The sequence below is a fragment of the Oncorhynchus tshawytscha genome, linkage group LG02 (assembly GCF_018296145.1).
Source record: "Oncorhynchus tshawytscha isolate Ot180627B linkage group LG02, Otsh_v2.0, whole genome shotgun sequence".
In the NCBI taxonomy this organism is placed as follows: domain Eukaryota; kingdom Metazoa; phylum Chordata; class Actinopteri; order Salmoniformes; family Salmonidae; genus Oncorhynchus; species Oncorhynchus tshawytscha.
Window position 1 is genome coordinate 63,246,691 of NC_056430.1, and position 13,388 is coordinate 63,260,078.

Here is a 13,388-nt window from a genome sequence, read left to right on the forward strand (position 1 = left end):
GAGTGAAATGGGGAGGGGCTACTTACTCTTTTCCAATAAGAATGAACACAACCCAGGCTTCCACAGACAACCATTTTTTTGTGGGTTAATTGTGTTTTTGTGTGAGTTGTTATGGGTTTAAAGAGTAATCAGCTTTCTGGGAAAATACTGTGTTATTGCCTGATGTTTTGCAGTGTAAGATGTTGTCAATGATATAGTGGTTCGATCCAACTAGGTTACAGAGTCCCACTATCTCGCAACCTAATGTTACTTGGTAATGATCATATGCTGCAACCGTTTCGAAATAGGTCCCCAAGTAAGTAGGGATTAGGTCAATATTGAACTCTCACGAACAGTAGAATTTGCTGACGAATCTAGCTGGAAAACATCATTCATTTTACATCAACAAATAACCTTCAATTCATTACATTTTCATCTCTGAAACATGTTTATTTTATTTTGGCAACCCCACTGCAGTGCCAATCCCCCACCCTGACCACTGAATACCACTGTTCTAGACTGAGGCGAACACACAGCTGAACTGGCAATGTGCAGGTTAACAGACACATATTTGCTAGAGTTCACCAACGTTTCAATCATTTGCATTGGAACAAGCGTATGCAACTATGTTTCTTAAGGAAAAGATTCCTCTAGCTTACATTCGAAAGAAACGTTTATATAATCCAGGACTGTTAGAGATGCCCAGTCTGTCCTCCAGGCAGCTCAAGGTCTCTGCCTTCTGCCCTTACTGGAAACTGCTGGGCAACCACGATCAATAAAACTCACTGGCAGTGGAATAGACTGTGGACCTAAGGACCCACATCTTTCTCTCGGTCTGTCTGTCTGGTCCTGCTCTGCTCGTCTGTCTCGTCACCATTCCAGCTCACCCCAATTAGGCCAGAGTTGGTCGTTCAATACATCTCTCGCAGCTAGCGATTTGGTGCTCCTCCCCCCACGCTACCAGCCCTGCCCTCCCTTAACCCCTAACGCTGTCGGGCGCAGCCTTATTATCACCAGGGCCACACAGGGTTTGGCAAGGGCCACAAGTCCCCTGGCTTTCTCTCTCTCACACACCATGGGGATGTGGTCTGAGTGGACAGGGCTGGGGTGCGTTTGTGTACGTTTTGCATTGTCTTGTGGTCACTTAGCACAGCTAGCGTTCAGGCTTGGCGAGGACGGTGTGGAGAAAGAAGCGCAGCTTCTCCAATTCTCTGGGAGTGTGCACCCTGTAGGTGAATGGTGTCACTAGTTGGTTTTCATGCATAGTTCCTCGTTTTCTCAACCTGCTGTGTTTCTGTGAAATCAACAGGAACAGTGAGGCTACAGGTCAACTCAAATGTTACTGTTTATGATTTCAAATCAAATCAAATTTTATTTGTCACATACACATGGTTAGCAGATGTTAATGCGAGTGTAGCGAAATGCTTGTGCTTCTAGTTCCGACAATGCAGTAATAATCAACAAGTAATCTAACTAACAATTCCAAAACTACTGTCTTATACACAGTGTAAGGGGATAAAGAATATGTACATAAGGATATATGAATGAGTGATGGTACAGAGCAGCATAGGCAAGATACAGTAGCTGATATCGAGTACAGTATATACATATGAGATGAGTATGTAAACAAAGTGGCATAGTTCAAGTGGCTAGTGATACATGTATTACATAAGGATGCAGTCGATGATATAGAGTACAGTATATACGTATGCATATGAGATGAATAATGTAGGGTATGTAAACATTATATAAGGTAGCATTGTTTAAAGTGGCTAGTGATATATTTACATCATTTCCCATCAATTCCCATTATTAAAGTGGCTGGAATTGAGTCAGTGTCAGTGTGTTGGCAGCAGCCACTCAATGTTAGTGGTGGCTGTTTAACAGTCTGATGGCCTTGAGATAGAAGCTGTTTTTCACTCTCTCGGTCCCAGCTTTGATGCACCTGTACTGACCTCGCCTTCTGGATGATAGCGGGGTGAACAGGCAGTGGCTCGGGTGGTTGATGTCCTTGATGATCTTTATGGCCTTCCTGTAACATCGGGTGGTGTAGGTGTCCTGGAGGGCAGGTAGTTTGCCCCCGGTGATGCGTTGTGCAGACCTCACTACCCTCTGGAGAGCCTTACGGTTGTGGGCGGAGCAGTTGCCGTACCAGGCGGTGATACAGCCCGCCAGGATGCTCTCGATTGTGCATCTGTAGAAGTTTGTGAGTGCTTCCTGAGTTTCCTTCAGCCTCCTGAGGTTGAAGAGGCGCTGCTGCGCCTTCTTCACGATGCTGTCTGTGTGAGTGGACCAATTCAGTTTGTCTGTGATGTGTATGCCGAGGAACTTAAAACTTGCTACCCTCTCCACTACTGTTCCATCAATGATTTTCCTCTCTTAAGCTTAAAGTCCTAGGTAAATTACCTTGGATGAAAGCCCACTAAAAAGACTGGCCAACAATAATTGAAAATGTATATAATACTCTATGCTAATTACATTTGTACCAAAACTTTCTCTGTCTAGCTATCAAGTCTCTTCTAGCTGTAAGTAAACCTAACATCTTTCATTTCAAAGCAGTGTGGTGCCGTACAGGAGACATACAGTTGTCTTTATCTACAGTGTTCTAAAACACGCCATGATAAAGACCCTGTGATATAGAGTATGTGTGTTATTCAATTACAGACTCATACAGAGCTTCACTGTTCATTTAAGGATCTCTTTACTTTGCTCCCTTCGTCTTTCCCTCGATCCTAGTCTCCCAGTCCCTGCCGCTGAAAAACATCTCCACAGCATGAATCTGCCACCACCATGCTTCACTATAGGGATGGTATTGGCCAGGTGATGAGCGGTGCCTGGTTTCCTCCCGACTTGAGGCTTGGCATCAGGCCAAGGAGTTCAATCTTGGTTTCATCAGACTAGAGAATCTTGTTTCTCATGATCTGAGAGGCCTTTATAGGTGCCTTTTGGCGGACTCCAAGCAGGCTGTCATGTAAGCCACAGTAAAAAGGCACGTCTGGCCACTCTACCATAAAGGCCTGATTTGGTGGAGTGCTGCAGAGATGGTTGTCCTTCTGGAAGGTTCTCCAATCTCCACAGAGGAACTCTGGAGCTCTGTCAGTGACCATCAGGTTCTTGTTCACCTCCCTGTTCTTCTCCTCCGATTGCTCAGTTTGGCCGGGCGGCCAGCTCTAGGAAGTATTGGTGGTTCAAATCTTTGTCCATTTAAGAACGATGGAGGCCACTGTGTTCTTGGGGACCTTCAATGCTGCAGAAATTTTTTGGTACCCTTCCCCTGATCTGTGCCTCGACACAATCCTGTGTCGGAGCTCTACGGACAATTCCTTCGACCTCATGGCTTGGTTTTTGAATTTGAATTGAAATTACCACAGGTGGACTCCAATCAAGTTGTAGAAATATCTCAAGGATGATTAATGGAAACAGGATGCGCCTGAGCTCAATCTCTCATAGCAACAGGTCTGAATTCTTATCTAAATAAGGTATTTCTGTTTTCACTTTGTCTTTATGGGTTATTGAGTGTAGATTGATGAGGAAAGAAATGAATTTAATACATTTTAGAGTAAGGCTTTAACTTAACAGAATGTGGAAAAAGTAAAGGGGTCTGAATACTTTCCGAATGCACCGTATGAGTCTGTGTGTCATCTATAGATCGACTGTCTGATTAAGCCGGTTAGAATTCACATCATTCCTGCTGTGGGAGAGATACAACTGGTGTGTTAGTGTGAAGTCTTACTGTGTTGCTAAGAGAGAGTGTATGGTTTCTCACTAACGCACATACACGCCTGCATCATCTATCAACCCAGGAGTGCCCCCTAGTGGTGTAAAGTGGCTCTCTCCCAAAGTACAGTTCCATGATGTGCGTGTGTGTGTTACCGTGTATGTGCTAGTGTGTGTCTGTATTCCCGTGCTGCTGTGTAATAGTGTGTGTGATGGTCCCCCTGTTCGGAGAACCCAGGTCTGCCCCATGTGAGGGAGGCTTTGGGCCGGGGCCTTGATAGGGTATTTCTCTAACCCAGATGAACAGAGCTGGGGCTTTCAGAAGAGACGCATGTTTATGCAGCGAGCAGCACCCCGCTGACATCAAACGAGCCCTGTGAGGGGTATCGCACGGTGTCCAACTGTTTCCCCTCTGTTCAAAGGGTCCTGTGATCTCTCTCTTTTTGTATCCCTCACTTCGGTTCTCTTCCACTGTCTGGCAATAGTGTCCTGGAGCATTCGCCACAGATTGAGCACCTTTAGCCAGATCTACTCAACTTTAGGCTCTGCAGATCTGGAAAGTTCATAACTTACTGTAGTTTCCAATGACTTTACCTGAAGCAATGCTATTTGTCTTCATGCTACGGTCAATGGTGGTAGGTTACTGTTCAATGCTGGGTCAAGTAGTTTGGTTTGTCAACGTGATCATCTAATATGTGTTCCTCCACTCATTGGCATTCTTCCAAACAGAGATGTGTAATTTCGACTACACACACAGGGACACACGCACGCAGACTTGTCATCGCCTGCCCTACACACACACCAACCTCTGTCTGTCTGTCTCCCCCAGGTCTGTGGTTTGACTTGGAGATTTCGTACAGCGGCTCCTTCCTGATGACCCTGGAGACTAAGATGAACCTGATCAGACTGGGGAAGGACGGAGATGGTGTGCGCATCAGAGACATCAGCAAGGATGGGTAAGGGGAAGGAACGGTCCTCACTAAACACAACACTGACTGGTGTGTGACCTACTCTAATAATGATTATAAACGTTCATTCTAGGTTTACAGTGTAGGGGTAACAGTATTTTAACTATGAAACATTGAATTAACATAATTACTCTCAAAGGTGGTTGCACAGGGTGGAATAACCTTCATTTCCCACAGTAAACATTTGTGTAGCCATATGGGAAGTATGAGACATTCTCTTCACTATCCAGTGGGATATTAACCTTATTAATAGCTGCTTTGTTGACAAATTTGCACTGACGTTCTTGAAACAACTGTTAAAGGTTTACACCGTTTTCCGCCTCTGAACACATAATGAGAGAATTAGCTTTCAGGATCAGGGGTTTAGTGGCCTCTCTTAACTGGTCTTCTGTACACTCTCCCTTTTTCTCTGTCCTTCCTTCCTTCCTTCCGTTCCTGGACGCACCCTTACATGGATATTTCCTTCACCTGGTGAGTGCTGAGTTTCTCTGGGGCCTTCTCTTTTCCATTTTCTTTTCATTTCAATCTGTTTTTGTGGTCATTTCATTACAGATGGCTTCCATCCCATCTAACTGACATTGTGAATGGGTTCGTTTTGTCAGTGTTCAGACTCATGTGAACGCTAAAACAAAGGGGATCTCAAGAGGACGCATCAATCCATACTCAGTGTTTTCCATTAGCGCCGGCTGATGCTGTCGGCTAATCAGACAGTTAGACTCATTTGTAGCTTGCTACATTTTCCATTTCATATTAACTAGGTTACTTTTCATTTTAAAAGTTTCAATTCGCTAGTCCGTTGAGCCCTGTCCCGCTCGAATGAACGATATGATTATTTTACAGATCTATTGATAGGATAGGCTCCTGTCAGAAAGCGAGCGATGACAGGAAACACAGCAGATAGGAAGACTCGAAGCGAGAGGTTTCACTCTCTCCAAAATCTTTCCAAAATAAACCCAATGCGTTTCTATGGGATTATTTTAGACCTAAGCTTGTCGCCTGTCTTCCCTTGTTTGGGACGACTCCCCCCATTGGTAGGGAGCATCTTGTCATTATATACAGATCTCTGGTTGCAGTTAAATTCCTTTACACGGAGTAGGTAGAGAGAGTAATGCTTGTGAAATCCACGACTTAGCCTATTTTAATTTCTGACACAGATTTCTTTTCTTTTGGGTGTTTCCACATAGCCAGCCACGCGGAGTCGTGGAATGTTGTAGACCATTTACTGTGCATGGATTAATAACTAGTTTATCATAGGTGTCGAACTGACTGAATATAGTCCTTCTCCTATATACCTTTGCCATTCATAAATCGCACAACGTGGTTATATGTACATGGTATCACATGGGGACAAGTAAACCAAAGGGTTTCCTTTCCTAGGATGTCTTGCCAGACAGTGACGCTGAAGTGAGTGACTCTCGTCTGTCAGTTGTAGCCTACCGAATCGCATCAGTGAGAGAGTCGTTCACTTGTCTCCCTAATTTTCATAGGCTGCTGATAGAAACAGAAACAATAGGTAGTGGAGAGCCTCATTCTGGTCCAAATATGATAATTAGGGTCCTCACAAAATGCAGGCATTAAAATGGAATTCAACAATATTTAAAAAACTAAATGTGTTGAACTGTAATTACTTACTTTTTATGCAGGTTTAAAAATATACACTTCTGTGTATTGATTTTAAGAAAGACATTGATGTTTATGGTTAGGTACAGTCGTGCAACGATTGTGCTTTTTTCGCAAATGCGCTTTTGTTAAATCATCCCCCATTTGGCGAAGTTGGCTGTCTTTGTTAGGAAAAAATAGTCTTCACAGAGTTCGCAATGAGTCAGGTTAGCAGGCAATATTAACTAAATATGCAGGTTTAAAAAATATATACTTGTGTTTTGATTTTAAGAAAGGCATTGATGTTTATGGTTAGGGACACGTTGGAGCAACGATAGTCCTTTTTTGCGAATACGCACCACATCGATTATATGCAACGCAGGGCACGCTAGATAAACTAGTAATATCATCAACCATGTGTAGTTAACTAGTGATTATGATTGATTGTTTTTTTATAAGATAAGTTTAATGCTAGTATCAACTTACCTTGGCTTCTTACTGCATTCGCGTAACAGGCAGTCTCCTTGTGGAGTGCAATGTAATCAGGTGGTTAGAGAGTTGGACTAGTTAACTAAGATTGAATCCCAGAGCTGACAAGGTAAAAATCTGTCTTTCTGCCCCTGAACAAGGCAGTTAACCCACCGTTCCTAGGCCGTCATTGAAAATAAGAATGTGTTCTTAACTGACTTGCCTAGATAAATAAAGGTGTAAAAAATGTCCAAATCGGTGTCCAAAAATTTCCGATTGTTGTTCCGATTGTTATGAAAACTTGAAATCGGCCATTCCGATTAATCGGTCGACCTCTAACATGAACAGAATCCATCAATGCAACTTTATGAAGAGGCAATGAAAATGCCTGTCTGTATGCGTGTGGTGCGCGGGTCTACCACTTTGTGTAAGTCATTAACAATTATGCTAAAGAAAAGTCTTCTGGTAGATGGCTTTCCCAACAACCTGCACAGTTAAATGTTAACTACAAACTACCCTATGTTTACCTGGAAAAATGATATCATGAGTGGGCATTTGTTTTGCAAACTCTAACATCACACTACTTGCTTGCTGTGTACATGAAACTACATACAATTTTATTTTATTTTTTTCAGACCTGAAGTGGTCTCTTGATGTGGTTTAAGCGTTATTGTGGACTTAGAATGGAATCCTCTTAAAAACAAAACCTTCTAATACATTTTTCTAGATAATGTGGGCTATTTCATATTTCTGTTTTCATTAACAACATAATTTGAAGAACAAACATCATTGTGGGAATTCATATCTTGCAGTTAAACTGTAAGTAAGACTTTAATCTCAAAGGTTTAATGTTCTCTTACTCTTAGTCCTGATCATGTAACCCTAGACTGAGACACTGTCCAAAACAACTAACAATACACTGAACTCATGCATTTTCAGTAACTTAAATTGTCATGTCTTTCAACACAATACCACAACAAATGTTTCAAATCTGTGAGAAACTCAATAAAGTATTCAATAATTCAATGTGCTCGGGGGGGGGACTACAAAGGGTCGAAATAACACTGAAAAACACTTGTATTTCCTCATGTGAACAGGCTTTGTAGTTCATCTCCCTCTGATGAATCCATACTGAATCGTGTGTGTGTGTGTGCCAGGTACAGACCACGGACGTACTGCCTGGCGGACAGTGATGAGGAATCATCCAGTGCAGGGTCCTCCGACGAAGAGGATAGTTCAGAGGTCACCAATGATGTCCCTGGAGCAGAGGGGTGAGACTAATTACAGTGTATTTACTTTTGCCCTGATTATTTACCTTGTTTACCTTTTTAAAGTACCTTTCTGTACTACTTGTATGTAATCCAGACTAACTTAATTCAGACTTTCACATAAATCAAAGTAGATTTGCGTGACAAAGTAACACCCCTAAATCTCTCCTCTCCATTAGATACATGGGGGGCCGCCAGCCCAGTAAGATCATGCGCTTCGTGGACAAGATCGCCAAGTCCAAGTACTTCCAGAAGGCCACCGAGACGGAGTTCATCAAGAAGAAGATGGAGGAGGTGTCCAACACGCCCCTGCTGCTCACCGTGGAAGTACAGGCGCTCCGAGGAACGCTGGCCGTTAACATCCCACCCCCGCCCACTGACAGGATATGGTATGTTCTTAACAGCTTCATATAGTTATACATCATACCTCCGCCCACCAACAGGATATGCTACACCCCCAACACATTCATACCACCTCAATACATAATGAATACACTTTAATATAGTATTATAGGGGTGCCAATCAAACACTTGTTGGCATACTGTTGTGCATTAGTTAATGCTGTTCTTCAATGCATTTGAGCCCTCTGCTGGTGACTGATCACATCCCTGGAAAACTGACATTTAATGTACTTTATTATTCTGAGTAACCTTTACCATTAACTTCTTGATGCACCCATCCCGTTACCGGGATAATTTTCGTCAACATCCGCTGAATTGCAGAGCGCCAAATTCAAATTAAATTATTAAAAATATTACATTTTTATGAAATCACAAGTGCAATATAGCAAAACACAGCTTATCTTGTTGTTAATCCACCTGGCGTGTCAGATTTCAAAAAAGCTTTTCGGCGAAAGCATACCAAGCGTTTATGTAAGGACATCTTTCTCAGCAGACAAAACGTTACAAACAGCTAGCAGCCAAATAGATTTGTCACGAAGTCAGAAAAGCAATAAAATAAATTGCTTACCTTTGATGATCTTTGGATGTTGGCACTCACGAGACTCCCAGTTACACAATAAATGTTCCTTTTGTTCAATAAAGATTATTTTTATATCCAAAATACCTCCATTTGGTTGGCGCGTTATGTTCAGAAATCCACAGGCTTGAGCGGTCACGACCGGGCAGACGAAAATTCCAAATAGTATCCGTAAAGTTCGTAGAAACATGTCAAAAGTTTTTTTAAATCAATCCTCAGGTTGTTTTTACAATATAATATCGATAATATTTCAAGCAGGACTGTAGCTTCTTCAATAGGAGAGAGAGAGAAAATGTCTGCTCCAAGCTGTTGCACATGCAAAACTCTGCTGGCACCCAGCCATACAATGACGCAATGTGATCTTTCTTGCTCATTTTTCAAAATAAAAGTCAAACTATGTCTAAAGACTTCACACCATGGGGAAGCCATAGGAAAAGGAATCTGGTTGATATACCTTTAAATGGAGCAAAGGCAGGCAATGGAACAGAGAGCTTTCAGGAAAAACAGCACACCCGGGTTGGATTTTCCTCAGGTTTCCGCCTGCAATATCAGTTCTGTTATACTCAGACAATATTTTGACAGTTTTGGAAACTTTAGTGTTTTCTATCGTAATCTGACAATTATATGCATATTCTAGATTCTGGGCCTGAGAAATAGGCAGTTTCATTTGGGTACGTTTTTCACCCAAACGTCAAAATACTGCCCCCTACACTCGAGGTTAACTTGCCCACACAGTACAATGACCAATGACTCAATGAGTGCTGCATGATCTGTTATAGTTGAAATGTACACCCTGGTGTTTCTCTAGTGTGTTTGTTGACTCTGTTTGAATTGCAGGTATGGCTTCAGGAGTCCACCCCACCTGGAGTTAAAGGCTCGGCCCAAACTGGGAGAGCGAGAGGTCACACTGGCCCACGTCACCGACTGGATCGAGAAGAAACTGGACCAGGAGTTTCAGGTATGTGTATGTCTGCATGCCTGTGTCTGCATGCCTGTGTCTGCATGCCTGTGTCTGCATGCCTGTGTCTGCATGCCTGTGTCTGCATGCCTGTGTCTGCATGCCTGTGTCTGCATGCCTGTGTCTGCATGCCTGTGTCTGCATGCCTGTGTCTGCATGCCTGTGTCTGCATACTTTGTCCAAACTGTATGTCCGCATACTACATCCAAATGGTATCACCTCTGAATCTCTCCCATCTTCTCTCCGACGTAGAAAATCTTTGTCATGCCAAACATGGACGACTTGTGGCTGACCATCATGCACTCTGCCATGGACCCCCGCTCTTTTGGAACGCCCTCCACCTCCACAGCCGATACGACCCAGGGGGAAACAGAGCCCTCCGTAACAGAGGAGGGCGCCACTAACGGCATATGAAGGATTGTTTACAGTATTTGCCTGAAACGTGTGAATTAGAATGGGAGCCAAGGGGCCTTGTAGTAGTATAAGGCTTGTCGGTGTATAAGGACATACAAAAAGACATCCGTTACCACAGACATTCCAATAGCTCCATACCCAAGGGTCTTTTTTTTGTCACTGGCAGAACAGGATGACCTCATCAGATGAACTTTGACCCTTTAACAAGCTCACTGACGGAACAAGACAGAGGTCAGTCAACCAACCAGGAAGGACAAACACTAAAAATAAAAACTGTCACTGCTGTTTTTTTTTTGTTGTTGTTTTTTAAATCTGTGTAGGATGAACAGACTTAGAAAATTACATTTTTTTAAATAATGTCACATGTAACAGTGATACAACCTTTGACAGGGGCAGGTTAGAGGCTAGTGGTATAGGTGGAACGGAGTGGAGAGTTTCTGTGGGTTATAAGGTTACTCAGTGTCCTATGAACACATGGTTATTTTGCATTCACCGTTCACCTTACGTCCTAGATAGGAAACAACTTTTGTTTGGGGACCCGAATCAAGAGAATAGCGTGAAAAGAAATAGTTGAATGAGACATGTAACCGCTAGATTCTACTTTTGTTATTGTACAGGTGTGTCTGCATTTGAGTGAGCATTTGTGTGTGTGAAGCCTGACACTAAAAGCAGGAGTGGATACTTTTGACAATGTCACATGTATTATTTGCCATATGATTTGAGGCATCAATGCTACCCTATGCTTTGTGTCCTAATGTTCATGGTCTGTGTCCAGGTGAACACTAACAGTTTGTACACTTGCTGTGACCCCACATATCTTACTGCTCGGGGTAGAAGTTCCCCTTTACTCCAGGTCTAGAATCAGATTACTCCACCCCAAATTATAACTGTTTTGGGGATGAGAATATGTCTGACCCTACTGTATATCAGTGGCAAGGGGGAAAGTTCTACCTATTCCCCTCTTTAACTGTACACCACACCTCTTTATATGCAAATGATCACTGTGTCCATATCTATATGGAAGCAGCTATATGAAGCCCCTCCCCTCGTTTGTCTCTGGAAGCCAATGCTATAGGGTTAGCCGTCATTACCTAGGCAACACGTGTCTTTAATTCACTAATGCCTATGCAAATTCCTTGCTAACTATGGACATGAGGTGAGCAATGAGAAAGTAGTGTTTATATAATCTTGTGAAGATATATCTCATAGAAATGTATTTCTGAAGAGGTGTACATAAGGGGCCTAACACTTCTGTTGAATGTATGTATGGCTATATTGACAGATTGTTGGACTGTTTTATTGTTTGTTGTATGGAGACTATTCCTAACCAATCACATGGATTATTTTGATTGGGGTACGCCAAGTATTGCACAACTTAAACAGAAGTTTTGATTAATTTTTTCCTTGTAAACACTAATGCAATTGTATCTACAGACATGTATTGCATCTTTGCAGTGCTATTGTGTTATACTCTCTCTAGCATGTACAATACCCATGGCACGTTGAGACCATTCCTGTGGTGCTCGGCACCACATAGGTTTTCATTTACTCTTTCAAATGATGTAGGAAGTGTTGTGTTTTTTTTTAAATGTTTTTTTGTTTGTTGTGTATTTTCAAATGGCCATCATCAACAGTTGCCAATGCTTGGAAATGAGCCACCTTGCCAGATGTGCTCCATGACACTTGGTAGAGTTAAACTAAATGATGTAGTGTACCCTTTGCCAAAACTATCATTAATACTGGGAAAATAAACTGTTAACTCCAAAAATCATTTAAATCTCAAAAATCATCACTATTGAAGTCTGAATCATTTTCTATACTGTACCGTTATGTTTTCTTAATTTTGCAGTTAAGTTTTAAATGCACAGTATTGGATTTGTTTACATGAATTCCTATTTGTTTTCATTCCTTTTATTTGTCAGGACACTAAAGCACTGTTGTAGAATGTCATTGATGAAGGAATATCTCGTTTTCACTTTCCTTTAACAGTACTTCTAATTCGTTTCTTCATTTTCATTTTATTGATTATTTGGTTGGTAATATTATTATTATTGGAACCCTTGATAAAGATGAGCCAAAAAGACTATCAAATAAATTATACAAATACTGCACTATATTGCATGCATTTCTTTGTTTGTTGAAATTGTGATTTATTGTATATTAACACAATTGCTCAGAGAAAGAGATTTAGTTTAAAAAGTATTAAATCGATTATCAAAACAGTAGGCGTCAAAGTAATTGGCACCCCTGTTTTCAGTACCCCAGCACCGTACCTTTGTGAGGATAATGACACTGAGCCTTTAAAGAACATTTTTAAAAGATTGGAGAACACAGTGGGAGGGATCTGGGGAGCGTGCTAAAAGTATTGAAAACAGGGGTGGCAATAATTTTGACCCCTCATTTAAAAAATGAGCAATTGTATTCTCTGAGCAATTGTATTAGTATAAAATAATTACATTTTCAAATGTTTTGGCGTATACAATATAGCTCAGTATTTGTGTTATTTATTTTATACAGTCTCTTTGCTCATATTTATCAAGGGTGCCAATAATTATGGACCTGAATGTAGGCATAGTACCAGTTGGAATTAGAACATTTTGTAAAGCTTTGTCTGCTTTTCTGAAAGACAATGTACAATGACAGAATGATATGAATATCACATCAGATTTATAGGATAAGAGTTGATGATTCTGCAAATGGATGGATTATTTAGATTTTTAAGGACAAATTTGTTGAGCCTCCTCCATGTCTCCTGCTTGGCTGGAACTTGTCTCTTAGTTGGGAGAGACAAAGTTTCCCTAAAGAAGTTCTCTAAAATGATGCCTTTTTATTTTTACAAAATAATGTTATTTGTTGATTTAGCAGGCTTTGTTATTTTCTGTTATCGATTTTGTACGACTATGAATTGCAATGGTATTGTGGTACAAATTATTAAAAAATATCAGCTGGCTTTGTAATTATTCGCTCTTGATTGAAATAGTTTTATTTTATTTTTTATGAACCTATTTTTTTGTCATATACTGAAGTTATTATAACTG

The 13,388-nt window shown here is 41.4% G+C and overlaps 1 protein-coding gene across 6 annotated transcripts in view; it reads left to right on the forward strand.

Annotated features, from left to right (window-relative positions):
- Window positions 1-13,307, forward strand: part of LOC112264991 (testis-expressed protein 2-like) — a 62,150-nt gene extending 48,843 nt beyond the window's left edge. For 4 of the 6 annotated variants that reach the window (XM_024441950.2, XM_024441977.2, XM_024441958.2 and 1 more), the window contains exons 9-13: window positions 4,526-4,652; window positions 7,889-8,002; window positions 8,179-8,388; window positions 9,816-9,936; window positions 10,189-13,307. In XM_024441950.2, coding sequence (XP_024297718.1) covers window positions 4,526-4,652; window positions 7,889-8,002; window positions 8,179-8,388; window positions 9,816-9,936; window positions 10,189-10,350 — 734 coding nt within the window. In that variant the 3' untranslated portion in view covers window positions 10,351-13,307. The remainder of the gene's footprint in view (window positions 1-4,525; window positions 4,653-7,888; window positions 8,003-8,178; window positions 8,389-9,815; window positions 9,937-10,188) is intronic. The other 2 variants (XM_024441968.2, XM_024441987.2) reach the window with 1 other exon arrangement.
- Window positions 13,308-13,388: the final 81 nt, after the last annotated feature.